Source organism: Myotis daubentonii, chromosome 11 (assembly GCF_963259705.1).
Source record: "Myotis daubentonii chromosome 11, mMyoDau2.1, whole genome shotgun sequence".
NCBI classification, from domain to species: Eukaryota; Metazoa; Chordata; class Mammalia; order Chiroptera; family Vespertilionidae; genus Myotis; species Myotis daubentonii.
Window position 1 is genome coordinate 82,130,454 of NC_081850.1, and position 13,051 is coordinate 82,143,504.

The window sequence follows — 13,051 nt, forward strand, 5'->3', positions numbered from 1 at the left end:
GCGCACGAGGTGGCGCGCGCGGCTACGGAGCGCCGCGGGAATGCGGCGGTGCGCATGCGCACGAGGCGGTACGCGCGGCTACGGGGCGCCGCGAGGGCCATGGAGTGCGGCGGTGCGCATGCGCACGAGGCGGCGCGGGCGAAAGCGGTGCTGGGGTCAGTTCAATCGCGCTCTGGCCGCGTCCGCGCTCGGAGCCCTTTCTCGCCCTCACCCCGGACTCCGGGGCCCCGGGTCCACAGCGAACACCCCGCTCCCCACATCTTCCCGACGCGATGCGCCTGCCCAGGTTCACTTTCTGAGACTCCTGTCTCCCTTCGGAGCCCCCAGCCGTTCTGGAAAAATGTTTATTTGTGTAACAAAGCGCCCGCCGGGGGTGGGGCGCGGGCGGGGGGCGCGGGGCCCCCGGGTCACTTCTTCTTCTTCTTGGCCGTCTTGAACTTCTCCTCGATCACGCGCTGGGACTGCTTCTTGATCTCGGCCCGCGAGGGCACGTAGCTGTGGTCCACGTCGGCGAAGTGGAAGGTTTCTGGGGGGAGAGGCGGGAGCCGGGTCAGCCCTGGGCTGGCCTCCGCCTTCATTCATCGCCGGGCGGGCGTGGACCACACGACTCCGTCCCGGATGCTCGGGCCTTTGGGCCCTTACGGGCCGGGAGAGACCGCGCCCCCGGGCGCCTGGGTGTGTCTTCCTGCACGACGACCATTGCACAGCCCTCCCTCCCCGATCGAAGTCTCACCCCAACATCCCCGGCGCAGCTCAGCCCCAGTCCCCTGCCCACCGGAGTCACTCGGAGGAGCTGCCCTTCAGCTGCTGACCCCGCCTTTCCCTCAGAAACCCCATAAGGGCTCTCTCTGCCCGGGGCTCCCCCTTGCTCCTTTCTGCCTCACCAAGTCCCGGGCACACCCTCCATCCCTGTCCCCCTGGGCAGGTGGAGCGAGCAGCACACCCAGCCTCTGCCCCTGCACAGCTCAGCCCAGCCATCCGCCCCACCTCCTGGCCCCCCGGCCCCCCAGTCCCCCCGGCCTGTACCTATCATATCGTCCTCCAGCTCCTCAAAGGTGATCCTGGTGTTCTGCTTCTCCTTCAGAGTCGAGGATTCCAGGGCGTCCCTCACCTTCGTGTTGTCCTGCAGGGCCCGGGGGACGGTCAGCTCTGAGGGGACACGGTCCGGGGAGGCGTCTCCGCCCCGCCCCGGCGTTACCTCCTCAGTGGTGGACAGCGCCTGCAGTTTGTCAACCAGGTACAGGAGCTTCCTCTCACAGTACGCCAGCTTGCTGTGCAAGTCCAGGCCGTCCAGGCTGTCGGGGGTGGCCGTCTTCTGCAGACCGCAAGGACGGGCTCAGACCCGCTCCGGCCTCCCCAAGCTCACTGCGCAGCGGCTCCTCCCCGCGCGGGCCGGTACCTGGGCCGCGGGCAGGGCGATGCCGACCAGCCGGAGGTACAGGTTGTCGATGCCCATCTGCAGGGTGAGCAGCAGCCTCTGGCTCTTGGTCATGTTCGTGTGGGCCAGCTTCAGCCGCTCTTGCTCCTCCTTCAGCAGGTCCTGCATTTTATGCTGGACGGACTCAGAGCTGTCGAGTACGATGGGGAGGAAGTTGGCACAGACCTGAGGGCGGAGTTGGGTGCTGTGCTAGACTCAGGGGTTCAAGAGCTGCGATGTGGGCGTGTGGGTCCCCGGCTCAGCTGCAGAGCACGCACGAGCAGGCTGGCTGGCCGTGGACACCCTGGGGGGCGGGCAGCCTGGACAGAGGAAGGGCAGGGCCCCCGGGTACCTGTCGGAGCTGGACGTCTGGTGGAACTTCAGCAGCGCCTCCTCCATCTCCAGCTTCCTCATCAAAGCCACCAGCTGAGTCCGCCTCTCCTCACACTCCATCATCTGCAGCTGCAGGTTGTCCTCCGTGTTCCTCTGAGCCAGGAACTGGCCTGTGATGTCCTGGCCGTCCCAGGAGGGAGAAGCAGGTGTGGGCCGGCCGGGCAGGGCCCATTGAACTGCCCCTCCCTGTGGTCAGGAATGATGTCCTTGGCGGGGGGCCCTGAGGGCTCGTGGGGGGCCATCCGTCCGTCGGGTGAAGTGCTGTGTGTGTGTCATTGCAGGTCACCCCCACAACAAGCAGAGGACAGACCGGAGACCACCACTGAGAGCCTGCACGGCCGCAGGGCGCCTGTGCAAGGGTGGACAAGCTTAGGTCAGGGCCGAGGACGGGAGCTCGAGGCTTGCTATGAATAAACCCAGATCGGATTAAAATAAGGGGGGGCAGGTGGAGAGGCAGCTGCTCATTCTAATGCCGTCAGCTCGGGAAGGGGATGGGGTTGGAGGTGGAGGCCACACCTTAGCCGAGGCCTTTGGGTCCTCGATTCTGTGGTTCTCTCATCCCCTGGAACATGCTGGGATGGGCCAGCTGTGTCCCAGGAGGGGCCTCTACTCTGAATTGTCGAGGCCACAGCATGGTGTATTCATTCATTCCGAAAGGTGCCCGCAGAGCCCGGCCCAGTCGGCGTGGAGCCCCCCACCCCTTCCCTAACACCCCGGAAGTGCCCGGGAGCAGTACCCAGAGGTGGGAGCACCGCACAGCAGTCTTGATTTTCTCCAGCAAAGCAGTCAGATTCGTCTGGTATTCGACATCGGCCTGGGAGGCCTCTTTTTTCCTCACTGAGCAGAGCAGAGGGAAGGATGGCCAGCGTGCAGGGGTGGACTGGGAACAGAGGCCTCTGCGCCTGCCCTCTCATCAGGGCGGGCCCCCCAAGAGCTGGGTCCCTGTCATAGGTGCTTGCACCTTACCCTGCTTCCAGGCAAACCGGCCCTTCAAGGGTGCCCCTGGGCATTGCCTCCAGAGGGGGACCATGGAGCCTGGCTCGGTGGGGCTTAGTGGGGCTTCTCAGAGGCAGCTCAGAGGACCCGAGCTGTCTCTTCTGAGGACTCAGTGGGTGACCAGGCCCTGGGGTGCCTGTGGGGTTTGCAGCTAAGAAGCCAAAGGTTCAGTAATTGGCCATGAGCCCAAAGCAGGTGGCCTTGAAGCTGGTGGCCACAGGCGCCCAGCCTCTGCAGGTACGACCAGGGGGAGGCAGGGGCACGCCCCCTCCCTCCCTCGGGGCCTCACGGTGACCTGCCTGGGCGGCTCCAGCCAGTGCTGGCCTCTCGGGTCCTGGTTGGGGCGGGTGGGGAGCAGGGCCCTCACCTTTCAGGCTCTCCGCACTCATCAGATTGGTGGGGAAGTCCAAGTCCCTCCGGCCCTGATGGACGGGGCAGGGTGAGGTGAGCAGCATCCTCCACAGAGGACCCCCCCACCCCACCCCCCCGGCTGCACCCGCCGTGGGCGCTCACCCGGCGGTACTTCTCGCTGGTCTCCTTGGTGTGGATCTTGTCGATCATCTTCTTCTGCTGGTTCAGCCTGTTCTCCCGGGCCCGGCGCTCCTCGATGAAGGCCGCCTCCTTCTGCCGCAAGTTCATCTAGGGACACAGGCAGGCGGTGGGTCCGTCCCAGGGAGCCTCCCCCGGGCTACCTCCAGTGGTCACTTCCCCCGAATTCCCAGATTTGAGAACAGCCATCGAGGCTGTCGGCCAGGCCTTCTTCCTGCAACAGGGTGCCCAGCGCTCTTACCATTCTGCTCCCCTCCCTGCACTGCGCTCCTCCACCCCCGGTCCCCCCCGGCTGCTACCGCAGGAGTCAGCTGGCCACAGGCATGGCACCGGCCCTCCGCAGCCTTCGGCCCAGCCCCCCTCGGAACTCACTGAAGTGTCTAAAAACCAACTCTTCATCTTCCCCCAAACCTGGCCTCTTCCTGTCCTGCTCCCGTGGCTGTGCATTCTGGGGGCTGCTCCCTTTCACGTCTAACTCAGTGCCCCCTCCTCGGTGACCACTCAAAGGCTTCTCAGCCCTCTGGGTTCGCTGCCCCCCCCCCCCCACTCTGCCATGGGTCTGGCCCCAGTGACCAGCCTCTGGGCCCCTCTGGTCTCTGCAGCCAGAACACACCTGTTTGGAAACACAAATGGGGTCCCGTCTGGCCTGTTTCCTCCCAGGGCTCTAGGTTAGGGGGACAGGCTCCAGGGTAGGGGGGGCGAGCCCTGAGCCCCAGCCCCCCACAGCTGCCACTGCTGTCCGCCCACTCCTCTGCAGCTGCTGTGGGCCCCCAGCAGCCAGCAGCCCACAGCACCCAGGCCTCTGCTGTGCTGGCCAGAGCCTGCGTGACACGGACGACTGCATGAGTGGCCACCTCCTCACGTGCCCCTTCCGGAGGACGGCTTTGAGGGGGCCTCGGCACAGACTGGGCGGGTTGGTGGCCCTGCCCAGCCCAAGCCAGGTCTCTCTCTCCTCTGTCTACCCCACGGCTTCCTGACGAGGGGGCTCCCTCTGTCCAGGACCACAGTGTGAGCTGAGCGGCTGGTGGGGGTGGGCGGTCTGGACTTTGGCGGTCGCAGGTGGTGAGGCACGGAGGTGTCCTGAGGAGGCCTGGGCCAGACGGGTGTGCACAGAGCCCTGCAGGGCCCCAGCCAGGGGCCTGCGCTCACCTTGACCTCATCCGTAATCATCATGGCATCTTGGGACATGACTGTCATGTCCGACAGCTCCGAGCAGTAGTCAGCCATCAGGTTCTGCAGCTTGTCCAGCTCGGTGGGGTATCCTGACAGCTCCTGAGGGCAGGGCAGGTGGGCACAGACCGGACGGCACCTCCCCTGGCCTCCCCGTTCTCTGTGGCCCCACAGGGTGGCCTGTGCCCGCCCCCCACACCTACACCGCAGATTGAGCGCCCCGAGGACTGGGCCAGAGGGGCTCGCTCGACATGGGTTCGGGGTCAGAGACTCAGGGCTCGAGGGACAGGCTGCCCTGACCAGCTCCTCCGGTTCCCGTCCCAACGGAGATCCCAGCCCTGCACACGCGCTGTGCCTGAGGCCCCGGCCCCTGAGCCAGCGGGACTCCCGGGGCTGGGCTCACTTTCTTCAGGTAATCCAGCAGCCCCATGTACAGCAGGTGGATGTTCTGGCTCGTGGTGATCTTGATTGTTGTCTTTTCGATGTTGTTCTCCAACTGGCGGATGACCTGGCGAAGTACCGCGAGCGCCAGAGGCCAGCCCTGGGGGGCGTGTCTCACTCACCTAGCCCCGCCTTCCCCGCGGAGCCCCGCCCCCAGCCCACCTCCCAGAGGCCCCGCCTTCCCCGCGGAGCCCCGCCCCCAGCCCACCTCCCAGAGGCCCCGCCTTCCCCGCGGAGCCCCGCCCCCAGCCCACCTCCCAGAGGCCCCGCCCCGCCTCCTGGCCGAGCCCCGCCCCCACCTGCAGCAGGCGCAGCTCCTCCTTGGTGGCCACGGGCTGGTGCTGCAGGCCCTCCAGCTGCAGCTGCAGGCCCTCCAGCTGCTGCCCCCGCCGCCGCACCAGGTGGATCAGCACGTTGTGCACGTTCACGCGGTCGAAGACGTACTTGCGCAGCTTCTCCCGCGCCACCTGGTCGGGAGGGCAAGGTGTGCCGGGGGCCGCGGATCCCCGCGCCGCGGGCGGGCAGGCGAGCGGGGAGGGGCCCTGGGGCGGGAAACTGCCCCACCGGCTCCACAGCGTCACTTAGCGGGGCGGGGGCGGGGGTCCCTGCTGCAGCCTCACCTCCATGGAGCAGCGGCAGTGCGCCAGCCTCATGGGCACGTCGTCCCCGCAGGCCCGGGAGATGGACCGCTTGTCGTGCTGTGGGGCGGCGGCGGCTGAGCCGGGCGCCCCTCGGCGTCCCCCCGCCGCCGGCCCCTCCAGGCCTCTTCCGCCCGCGCCAGCCCCGCAGCCAGACCCCAGGAGGCAGGGCGCTCAGGGCCCCGTCCGGGCCTCCCAGCTGAGGTGTGACGGGGGTGCGGAGCGGAGGGCCCAGGTCCCCCCGACAAGGCCAGAGGGCCCCGGCTGCAGGTGCAGCCCCGGAGCGCGTGTCCCCGCCCGCCCCTCCCGATGCCCAGCTCCAGCGGTCAGAGCCGGGACAGGGCAGGGCGCTCCCGTCCACCGGAGGGTCCCGCCCGGCACCCGCCCGCCCAGCCCACCCCCGGGCAGCGGGGCGGGGCGCGCTGTTCACATTCTTAGCCAAAGCCCACTCCTGGGTCCCGCGGCGGATGTTGCTGCGCAGGAGAGCCACCGCGGCCTTGTTCTTGACCGTCTTCTCCTTCATGGCCTGGACCTGCAGCGCCCGGCATTGCTCTGTGGGCCGGCAGAGGGAGGGGGCCAGGTGTGGGCCGCGGGCTCCGCCGGATCCGGGGCTGGAGGGCTCGCAGCCGGGGCCCTGCCTCCAGTCGCGGCTCCGTTGGGGCCGGGGGCGCGGAGGGACCCGCCGCTCAACCGCGCTTAGCAGTGGGGAGTCCTGTGACCCCTCCCAGGCTGCTGGCCAGGGGAGCAGCTGGGTCCCTCCTTGTCCCTCCTTGTCCCCTCTAGCTTTGGGGTCCACGATGCTCCAGTCTCTGTGGAGCCCCCCAGCTTCTCTCCCCACCCGGGCCCCCTGCATGGCAGGCCTCTTTGCGGCCTCCTGCCAGCTGTTTGGGAGGTGGGTGGTGGGCTGACCACTAGGCCATTTGCCCTGGGCTGTCCCTGTGTTAAAAGAAGTCCTGCCCGGCCGGCGTGGCTCAGTGACTGAGCATCGACCTATGAGCCAGGAGGTCACAGTTCGACTTCTAGTGGGGGCACAGGCCCGAGTTTCCAGCTGGACCCCAGTTCGGGGGGTGCAGGAGGCTGCCGATCAATGATTCTCTCTCATCACGGATATTTGTAGCTCTCTCTTCCTCTTTGAAATCAATAAAAATATATTAAAAAAAAACCCAAAACACTACCCTGGCCAGTTTGGCTCAGTGGCTAGAGCGTCGGCCTGAGGACCGGAGGGTCCCGGGCTCAATTCCAGTCAAGGGCACGTACCTCGGTTGCAGGATCCCTCCCTGACCAGGGTGCGTGCAGGAGGCGACCAATGGATGTGTTTCTCTCACATGGATGTTTCTCTGTCTTTTCCTCTCTCCCATTGTCTCTAAAAATCAATGGAAAATACCCTCGGGTGAGGACTGAAAACAAAACAAAGCCCTGAGCTCCTGCAGGCAGGCCCCCGGCTGTGGTGGGTGTGAGGGGGTCCCCGGGGTGGCGGCTCACCCTGGAGCTGCGTGATGGTCTTCAGCTCCTGGATCTGCTCCTCCACGTCCCCCCCTTCGCTCCACATCTTCATCGTGGCCGCAGGCCCCCGCCTCCACCTCCCTGTGCTGGGCCTGCTCAGCAGGACAACAGTTCAAATTGTCCCCGGAACCTCGGCCCATTGTGACGGGGGCCAAGGTTCTAAAGCCGCGGGGCCAGCACCACCCTCTGCCGCCAGCTGGCCTGAGGGTGAGCCTCCTGGCTGCTCTCTGTTTGGGGGCGTGGCCGGGGCCAGCACCTTCCCCCACAGGTGGGAGACTTGGTGGTGGTTTGGCAGGGCCGCGCCCCCCTGCCCCCCCCCCTCCCGTCCCCTTCACTGTCTTCCCAACCCTGACCACTCGCCCCCCAAGTTCACACTCCACACCCCAGTGACCATGCGACCCCCAGCCTCGGCCCTCGCTGCCTCCACTTCCCCCAGGAATTCCCCAGTCCAGCTTTATTTTTTTATTTATATATTAAAACCTATTTTATTTTTGTTTGTATCCTCACCTGAGGATATTCTCCCATGGACTTTTAGAGAGAGTGGAAGGGAGGAGGAGAGAAACATCGATTGGTTGCCGCCCATACAGGCCCGAGCAGGGCTGGGCGGGGATCCAGCCTGCGACCGAGTCCTTGACAGGAATTGAACCCGGGTCCCTTCGGTCTGCAGGCCGATGCTCTATCCACTGAGCCACACCGGCTAGGGCCCGAGTCAAGCGTTAGATGCCACTCCAGGGTCAGTCCCCCATCTCTGCACCCCCGGCCCAAGCTTCCCCAGAGCCGCGTGCCCCAAGCACGGGACAGCTGGGACCCCAGGAGGGGCGGCACCCACCGAATTTGTTACTTTTCCCAGCTACCCTGTGTGACTCCGCTAGGACCCCCCTAGCAAAACACCACGGACAGCAGCTTAAACAACAGACATTCATTGTCTCAGGTCCTGGGGGCTGGATGTCCGAGACCCAGGTGTGGGCAGGGCTGCCCCCCCGGCGCCCCCACACGGCCTCTTCTCTGTGCCCATGTGTGTCCACATCTCCTCCTCTTATAAGGGACCCGTCAGGTGGGATCAGGGCCCACCCTCATTTTATTATTTATTTACTAGAGGCCTGGTGCACGGAATTTGTGCACTGTGTGGGGGTGGGGGGGGTCCCTCAGCCCGGCCTGCACCCTCTCGCAGTCCGGGATCCCTCTCGCAGTCTGGGACCCCTCTCGCAGTCCGGGACCCCTCTCGCAGTCCGGGACCCCTCTCATGGTCCAGGACCCCTTGCTCCTTACTGCCCGCCTGCTTGCTGCCTTACCACTCCACACGTTGCTCCTCAGCGCTGCCACCTGGGAGGCAGGAGAGGCTCCCGCTACCACCACTGCCCTCGCCGGCTGTGAGCCTGGCTTCTGGCTGAGTGGCGCTCCCCCTGTGGGAGCTCACTGACCATCAGGGGACAGCTCCTGTATTGAGCACCTGCCCCCAGGTGGTCAGTGCTCATCATAGCGACTGGTTGTTCCACTGTTTGGTTGGTTTGCATATTAGGGTTTTATTATATAGGATTTTTAATCATCACCAGAGGATATTTTTCCATTGACTTTTAGGAAGAGTGGAAGAGGGAAAGACAGAGAGAAATATCGATGTGAGAGAAACACATTGATTGGTTGTCTCTTGCACGTGCCCTTGACCAGGGCCTGGGACGGGGAAGAGCCTGCAACTGAGGTATGTACCCTTAACTGGATTCGCACCCGGGACCCTTTGGTCCACAGGGTGACGCTCTATCCACTGAGCCAAACCAGCTAGGGCCGGCCCAGCCTCATTTTAACTTCCTCCCCTTCTCAGAGGTCCAATCTACAAATGCATTGTGTTCTGAAGTCCTGGGGTTAGGGCTTCAATGTGTGAATTTGGGGGGGACACGATTCAGCCCTAACAATGGTCTCCGCCCATCTTCCTCCAGGACCTCTTACCTTTCTGGCCACTCTCAGTTTTAAAAAAGTGCATCCAGTCAGGTCTAAAAGCCCCTACCCTCTGCCCTCCCTCTCAGCCAGGCGTTACCCTTGGGGAGACGGAAGGCTCCCAACCAGAGTCTCAGGCAGAGCCTGGCTACTGTCCCCCACTATTGGTTCTCCCTTCTCGCTCAGATACAGAATTGTAGTGGGGGCGCACGGCTGCCCAGAGCAAGGCTGCCCTCCTGGGTGCCTCTGCACAAGTGTTCAGGACTGAGTTCTGCCAGTGCAGTGCGAGCAGAACGGTGAGTGAACTGCTCTCTTCCTTCCTGTTGCCTGGGATGAAGCCGCGATGGCCGGAGCTGGCACAGCTGCCTGGGGCCATGAGGCAGGTTTGGAAGAGAGGCCGCTGCAGCAGGGAACGGACTAAAAGGGGCCCCGGCCCCTGACCGTCAGCTCCTGGCCACCCACTGGGACTTTTACAGGAAGGAGACTCTAGGTGGCTTCTGCCATGGTTACCTTGGGCTTCCTTCACTACCTGTCCATCAAGATCATGGCGCATAGTAGGTGCTCAGTAGGTATTCTTTTGAATGACCGGCCAGGCGGAGAGGCACAGGGGCTGACCTGGCTGTGTGCCCTCAGCGAGACTGGGAAGCCAACCGCAAAGGACCATGGACTTGCCCGAGTTGATAGAGTCTCTGCCTCTTCCTGTTGGGGCGGGGAGGTGGCTAGTCTTGCCCACTTGTGAGCTCCCCTTCTGTGGGGACAGAGCTCCGGGAAGCTGGCTCGGGCCCCCTCCGCCCCCGGGGAGAGCGGTGACTTCATCTGACAGGAGTGTTTGGGACGCCCGGCGGGTGGGCACAGCCGGGTCCTGCCCCTCGTCCCTCGCGACCAGGTGCTGTTGGCTGTACACCTGGTGGTCTGCTCCTCCGTGCCAGGTTGTATGGAAACAGACCCCCCCCCCCCATGGAGAGGCCTCACTGCCTTACAGGGCGGGTTTCAGGAACTGCCTGGCACAGCCTCCAGTAGCAGCCGCGTGGGCACGGAGGTGACACCTGTCTCCCAGCTTCTTCCTGCTCCGGCGCCCCAGTCGCTGTAGAACTTGGTAGGAAGAGCAAGGCGTTTATTAGTCCCACAGCCCAGCAGCACCTGTCCCCCTGGCCCTGGGGGATGCGCGCCCAGAAAGGGAGTGTCCGTGCCCCCGAGTGCAGAGTCCTCTCACCACGCGCCCCCAGGGTGCGGGCAGGGCCTCCGGAGTGGGGAGGGCCAGCCTGGGGTGCGAGGTGCTGAGTGCTGTGTTCTAGAACTCTCTGGGCCCAGGTCGTGTGCGCCTGGCTGGAGCTCTCCTAGGTGCGGGGATCTGTAAGAGGCAAACAGAGACAGGTCACACCCTGAAGTTGCTCACGGTCCCTGCACCCATTTTACTGTGGCAAAGACGGAGGCGAGGCCTCGAACCGGGATGCAGGCAGTGGAGGCCAGGACCGAGGCCCGTCCGCTGGCTGTCGGATGCCCAGCCCCTCAATCCAGCCGTCTTCATGGGGTGTCCACACGCCTCTCTCTGCACTCCCCCCACCCAGCCCCTCCTGGGTCCTCCTCCTGCTCACGGGGCTGCAAGTTCCGCCTGCTGCACTCACTCCTTCTCCGGGAAGGGCATGCTGGGGGCACGGCAGGAGGCGAGAGGCCCCGTCCAGCCTCCACTCCAGCCCCAGGTTTGCCTGCCTAAACCTCAGGGCACCAGGGGCACGGCTTCCGCCCCCCACTCCCCGGCCTCTCACCTGTGCCCATGTCCGTGGGGAGCTTCCCCGTCTCCAGGAAGAGCCAGAGGTCGCTGCACTTCTGGGTCTCCACGCGGGTCACCCAGTAACTGGCCACGGAGCCTGCAACTGGGGGGCAGAACGGGCGGGGGGCTGGGGGTGGGCCTCTGCACTTCTCAGAGACGGGAACGTGGGCACAGGATCTTCTGGGCAGGTGGTGGTGGGGGGCGTGGGCAGGGCTCCCCGGGGAACTGGGGCCCCATCCCCGGGGCAGGGATGCCTGGAACACAGCCCCCCCCCACCCCAGCTCTAAGTGGGACCCACTCCTCTGAAGAGCCAGAGTCGCCCCGGCAACCTGGGGGCCCAGGCAGGGAGGACCCACCCACGGCCACCAGGACGGTCCACTGGAAGGGGTACTTCAGCCTCCTCTGCACGGACATCTGCAGGCCCAAGGCCGCCCCGGTGCCTGCAAGAGACAGGCCTGTGGGCAGGCTGGCCAGGCGCCCAGCACCTGCAGGCGCTACCTGCTGGGGAGGCAGGTGGGGACAGGAGGGCGCCCGGCCTACCTGTGACGAAGGTGACGATGCCCTTCACGAAGGCGCGCGACTGGCAGGCGGCGTACTCGCCCAGCCCCTGCGGGGGAGGGGCGGGGTCACGCTCAGGTCCCCCCTCTTCCTCCGCGGTCCCTCCGCCCCTCCTTTCGGCACTCGCCGTGAGGCCCTGCGCTGGGACGCATCCCACCGCCCATGCCGGATGCCCACCAGGGTGCCCAGCAGGGTGCCCCATCCCCAGAGCAGAGGGTCCTGTCTCTCTGCCCCTTGGCCCCGACGAGGGCGCACCCGCCGAGCCCCCGCCCCGCTCAGGTCAGCTCCGAGGTCGGGAGCCCGCGTCCTAGGTCGGCCTTCTCACCGGGTGCTTGGCGGCTACGGCGTCGTCCACCCGGGACAGGCCCAGGTTCACCATGGCTGGTGGGGCCTGGCCGGCCGGTCCACGCAGGCGCGGGCGGAGGGGCCGGGGCGGGGCGGGGCGTGGTGTAAAGGGGCGGGACCTTGAGGGCCTATCTGCGCAGGCGCCGGCAGAAGGGCCGGCCGGGGCGGAGCGTGGTGGAAAGGGGCGGGGCCTTGAGGGCCTATCTGCGCAGGTGCGGGCGGAGGGGCCGGCCGGGGCGGGGCGTGGTGGAAAGGGGCGGGGCCTTGAGGGCCTATCTGCGCAGGTGCGGGCGGAGGGGCCGGCCGGGGCGGGGCGTGGTGGAAAGGGGCGGGGCCTTGAGGGCCTATCTGCGCAGGTGCGGGCGGAGGGGCCGGCCGGGGCGGGGCGCGGTGGAAAGGGGCGGGGCCTGGAGGCCCTATCTGCGCAGGTGCGGGGGGAGGGGCCGGGCGGGACCTGGTAAGGACCAGATGGGCGGGGCGGGGCGGGGCGGAGCGGAGAAGAGGGGGCGGGCCCGGAGAAGGGGGCGGGGCCTGACGCGCCCTGCAGCCCAGGCTCTGTGAGGTTGCGCGGCGGGAGGTGGGGTCGCGCTCCCCATCACGGGCCCAGCTTGGTCCCTGGAGCTGGACTCCTCCACCTGAGTCCTCTGCCGCCCGCCCCCCAGCACACGGGCTCCTGTCTGGGCTGTGAATTCCCGACACTAACAGGCAGAGTGAGCCTGGGCGGGGTTGGGCGGGTGCAGGCCTCCTCAGGGTCTCACCTCTGGGTGCCCCGGGCAGCTCTGCGGAAATGCTGCTGGGCTCCCCACCACACGGGCCAGGGGGGTTCAGAGGCCGCCTCCCTTCTCTGTCCCAGAGGAGCGAGCTCCTTGCTCTCCCGCGGGTTTCTTCCTGGGCAAACCCTGCGGGGCCGGAGTGCCTGGCTCCAGGAGGGGCCGCGACCCTGCAGCCTGTGTGGGTGTGCTTGTGTGCACACTGTGAGATGCACAGGCGCGTGGGGGTGTTAGGGTGGTGGGAGGGACCCTCGCGCACCTTGCCAGCAGATTACTGAAGGATATCAGGCTCCAGATTAGCAGGAGAATGGAGTCCTCTGTCCCTAGGTCCTTGCTAACTCAAGGAAGGACTGAAGCTTTGAGCTGTTTTTTTAAAAAAATTTACTTCAGAGAGGAAGGGAGCGGAGGAGAGGGAGAAAAACATCAGTGATGAGAGAGAATCATTGATTGGCTGCCTCCTGCACGTCCCCCACTGGGGATCGAGCCCACAACCTGGGCATGTGCCCTTGACTGGAATTGAACCCGGGGCCCTTCAGTCTGCAGGCCGACGCTCTATCCACTGAGCCAAACC

The 13,051-nt window shown here is 65.8% G+C and overlaps 2 protein-coding genes across 3 annotated transcripts; both read right to left on the reverse strand.

The window, feature by feature from the left end:
- Positions 1–279: 279 nt before the first annotated feature.
- On the reverse strand, positions 280–7,392 carry CCDC183 (coiled-coil domain containing 183). 2 transcript variants are annotated; one of them, XM_059658657.1, is made up of 14 exons: positions 7,087–7,390; positions 6,035–6,156; positions 5,587–5,664; positions 5,266–5,433; positions 4,929–5,033; positions 4,505–4,627; positions 3,320–3,445; positions 3,174–3,228; positions 2,547–2,647; positions 1,770–1,930; positions 1,400–1,568; positions 1,199–1,315; positions 1,027–1,123; positions 280–526 (listed from the first exon to the last, which is right to left on the reverse strand). In XM_059658657.1, exons 1-14 carry the CDS (start codon positions 7,157–7,159, stop codon positions 408–410), a joined length of 1,614 nt encoding a protein of 537 aa, XP_059514640.1. In that variant the 5' UTR covers positions 7,160–7,390; the 3' UTR covers positions 280–407. The 2 variants fall into 2 exon arrangements, with proteins under 2 accessions (XP_059514640.1, XP_059514638.1); XM_059658655.1 differs by having other exon boundaries at positions 1,027–1,315; positions 7,087–7,392.
- Positions 7,393–10,133: 2,741 nt separating this feature from the next.
- On the reverse strand, positions 10,134–11,837 carry TMEM141 (transmembrane protein 141). The gene is made up of 5 exons (XM_059658658.1): positions 11,691–11,837; positions 11,348–11,414; positions 11,164–11,247; positions 10,803–10,910; positions 10,134–10,387 (listed from the first exon to the last, which is right to left on the reverse strand). The coding sequence occupies exons 1-5, from the start codon at positions 11,742–11,744 to the stop codon at positions 10,374–10,376; spliced, it is 327 nt and encodes a 108-aa protein (XP_059514641.1). The 5' UTR covers positions 11,745–11,837; the 3' UTR covers positions 10,134–10,373.
- Between the last annotated feature and the right edge of the window lie 1,214 nt (positions 11,838–13,051).

Excerpts from the sequence above, each read along its gene's own strand:
- TMEM141 (XM_059658658.1), bottom strand. The coding sequence starts at position 11,744 with ATGGTGAACCTGGGCCTGTCCCGGGTGGACGACGCCGTAGCCGCCAAG. Across the intron at positions 11,415-11,690 it reads CCGTAGCCGCCAAGCACCCG|GGGCTGGGCGAGTACGCCGC; the intron begins GTGAGAAGGCCG and ends CCTCCCCCGCAG. Across the intron at positions 10,911-11,163 it reads GACCGTCCTGGTGGCCGTGG|TTGCAGGCTCCGTGGCCAGT; the intron begins GTGGGTCCTCCC and ends TCTGCCCCCCAG.
- CCDC183 (XM_059658655.1), bottom strand. The coding sequence starts at position 7,159 with ATGAAGATGTGGAGCGAAGGGGGGGACGTGGAGGAGCAGATCCAGGAG. Across the intron at positions 5,034-5,265 it reads AGGAGCTGCGCCTGCTGCAG|GTCATCCGCCAGTTGGAGAA; the intron begins GTGGGGGCGGGG and ends GTACTTCGCCAG. Across the intron at positions 527-1,026 it reads GCTGGAGGACGATATGATAG|AAACCTTCCACTTCGCCGAC; the intron begins GTACAGGCCGGG and ends CTCTCCCCCCAG.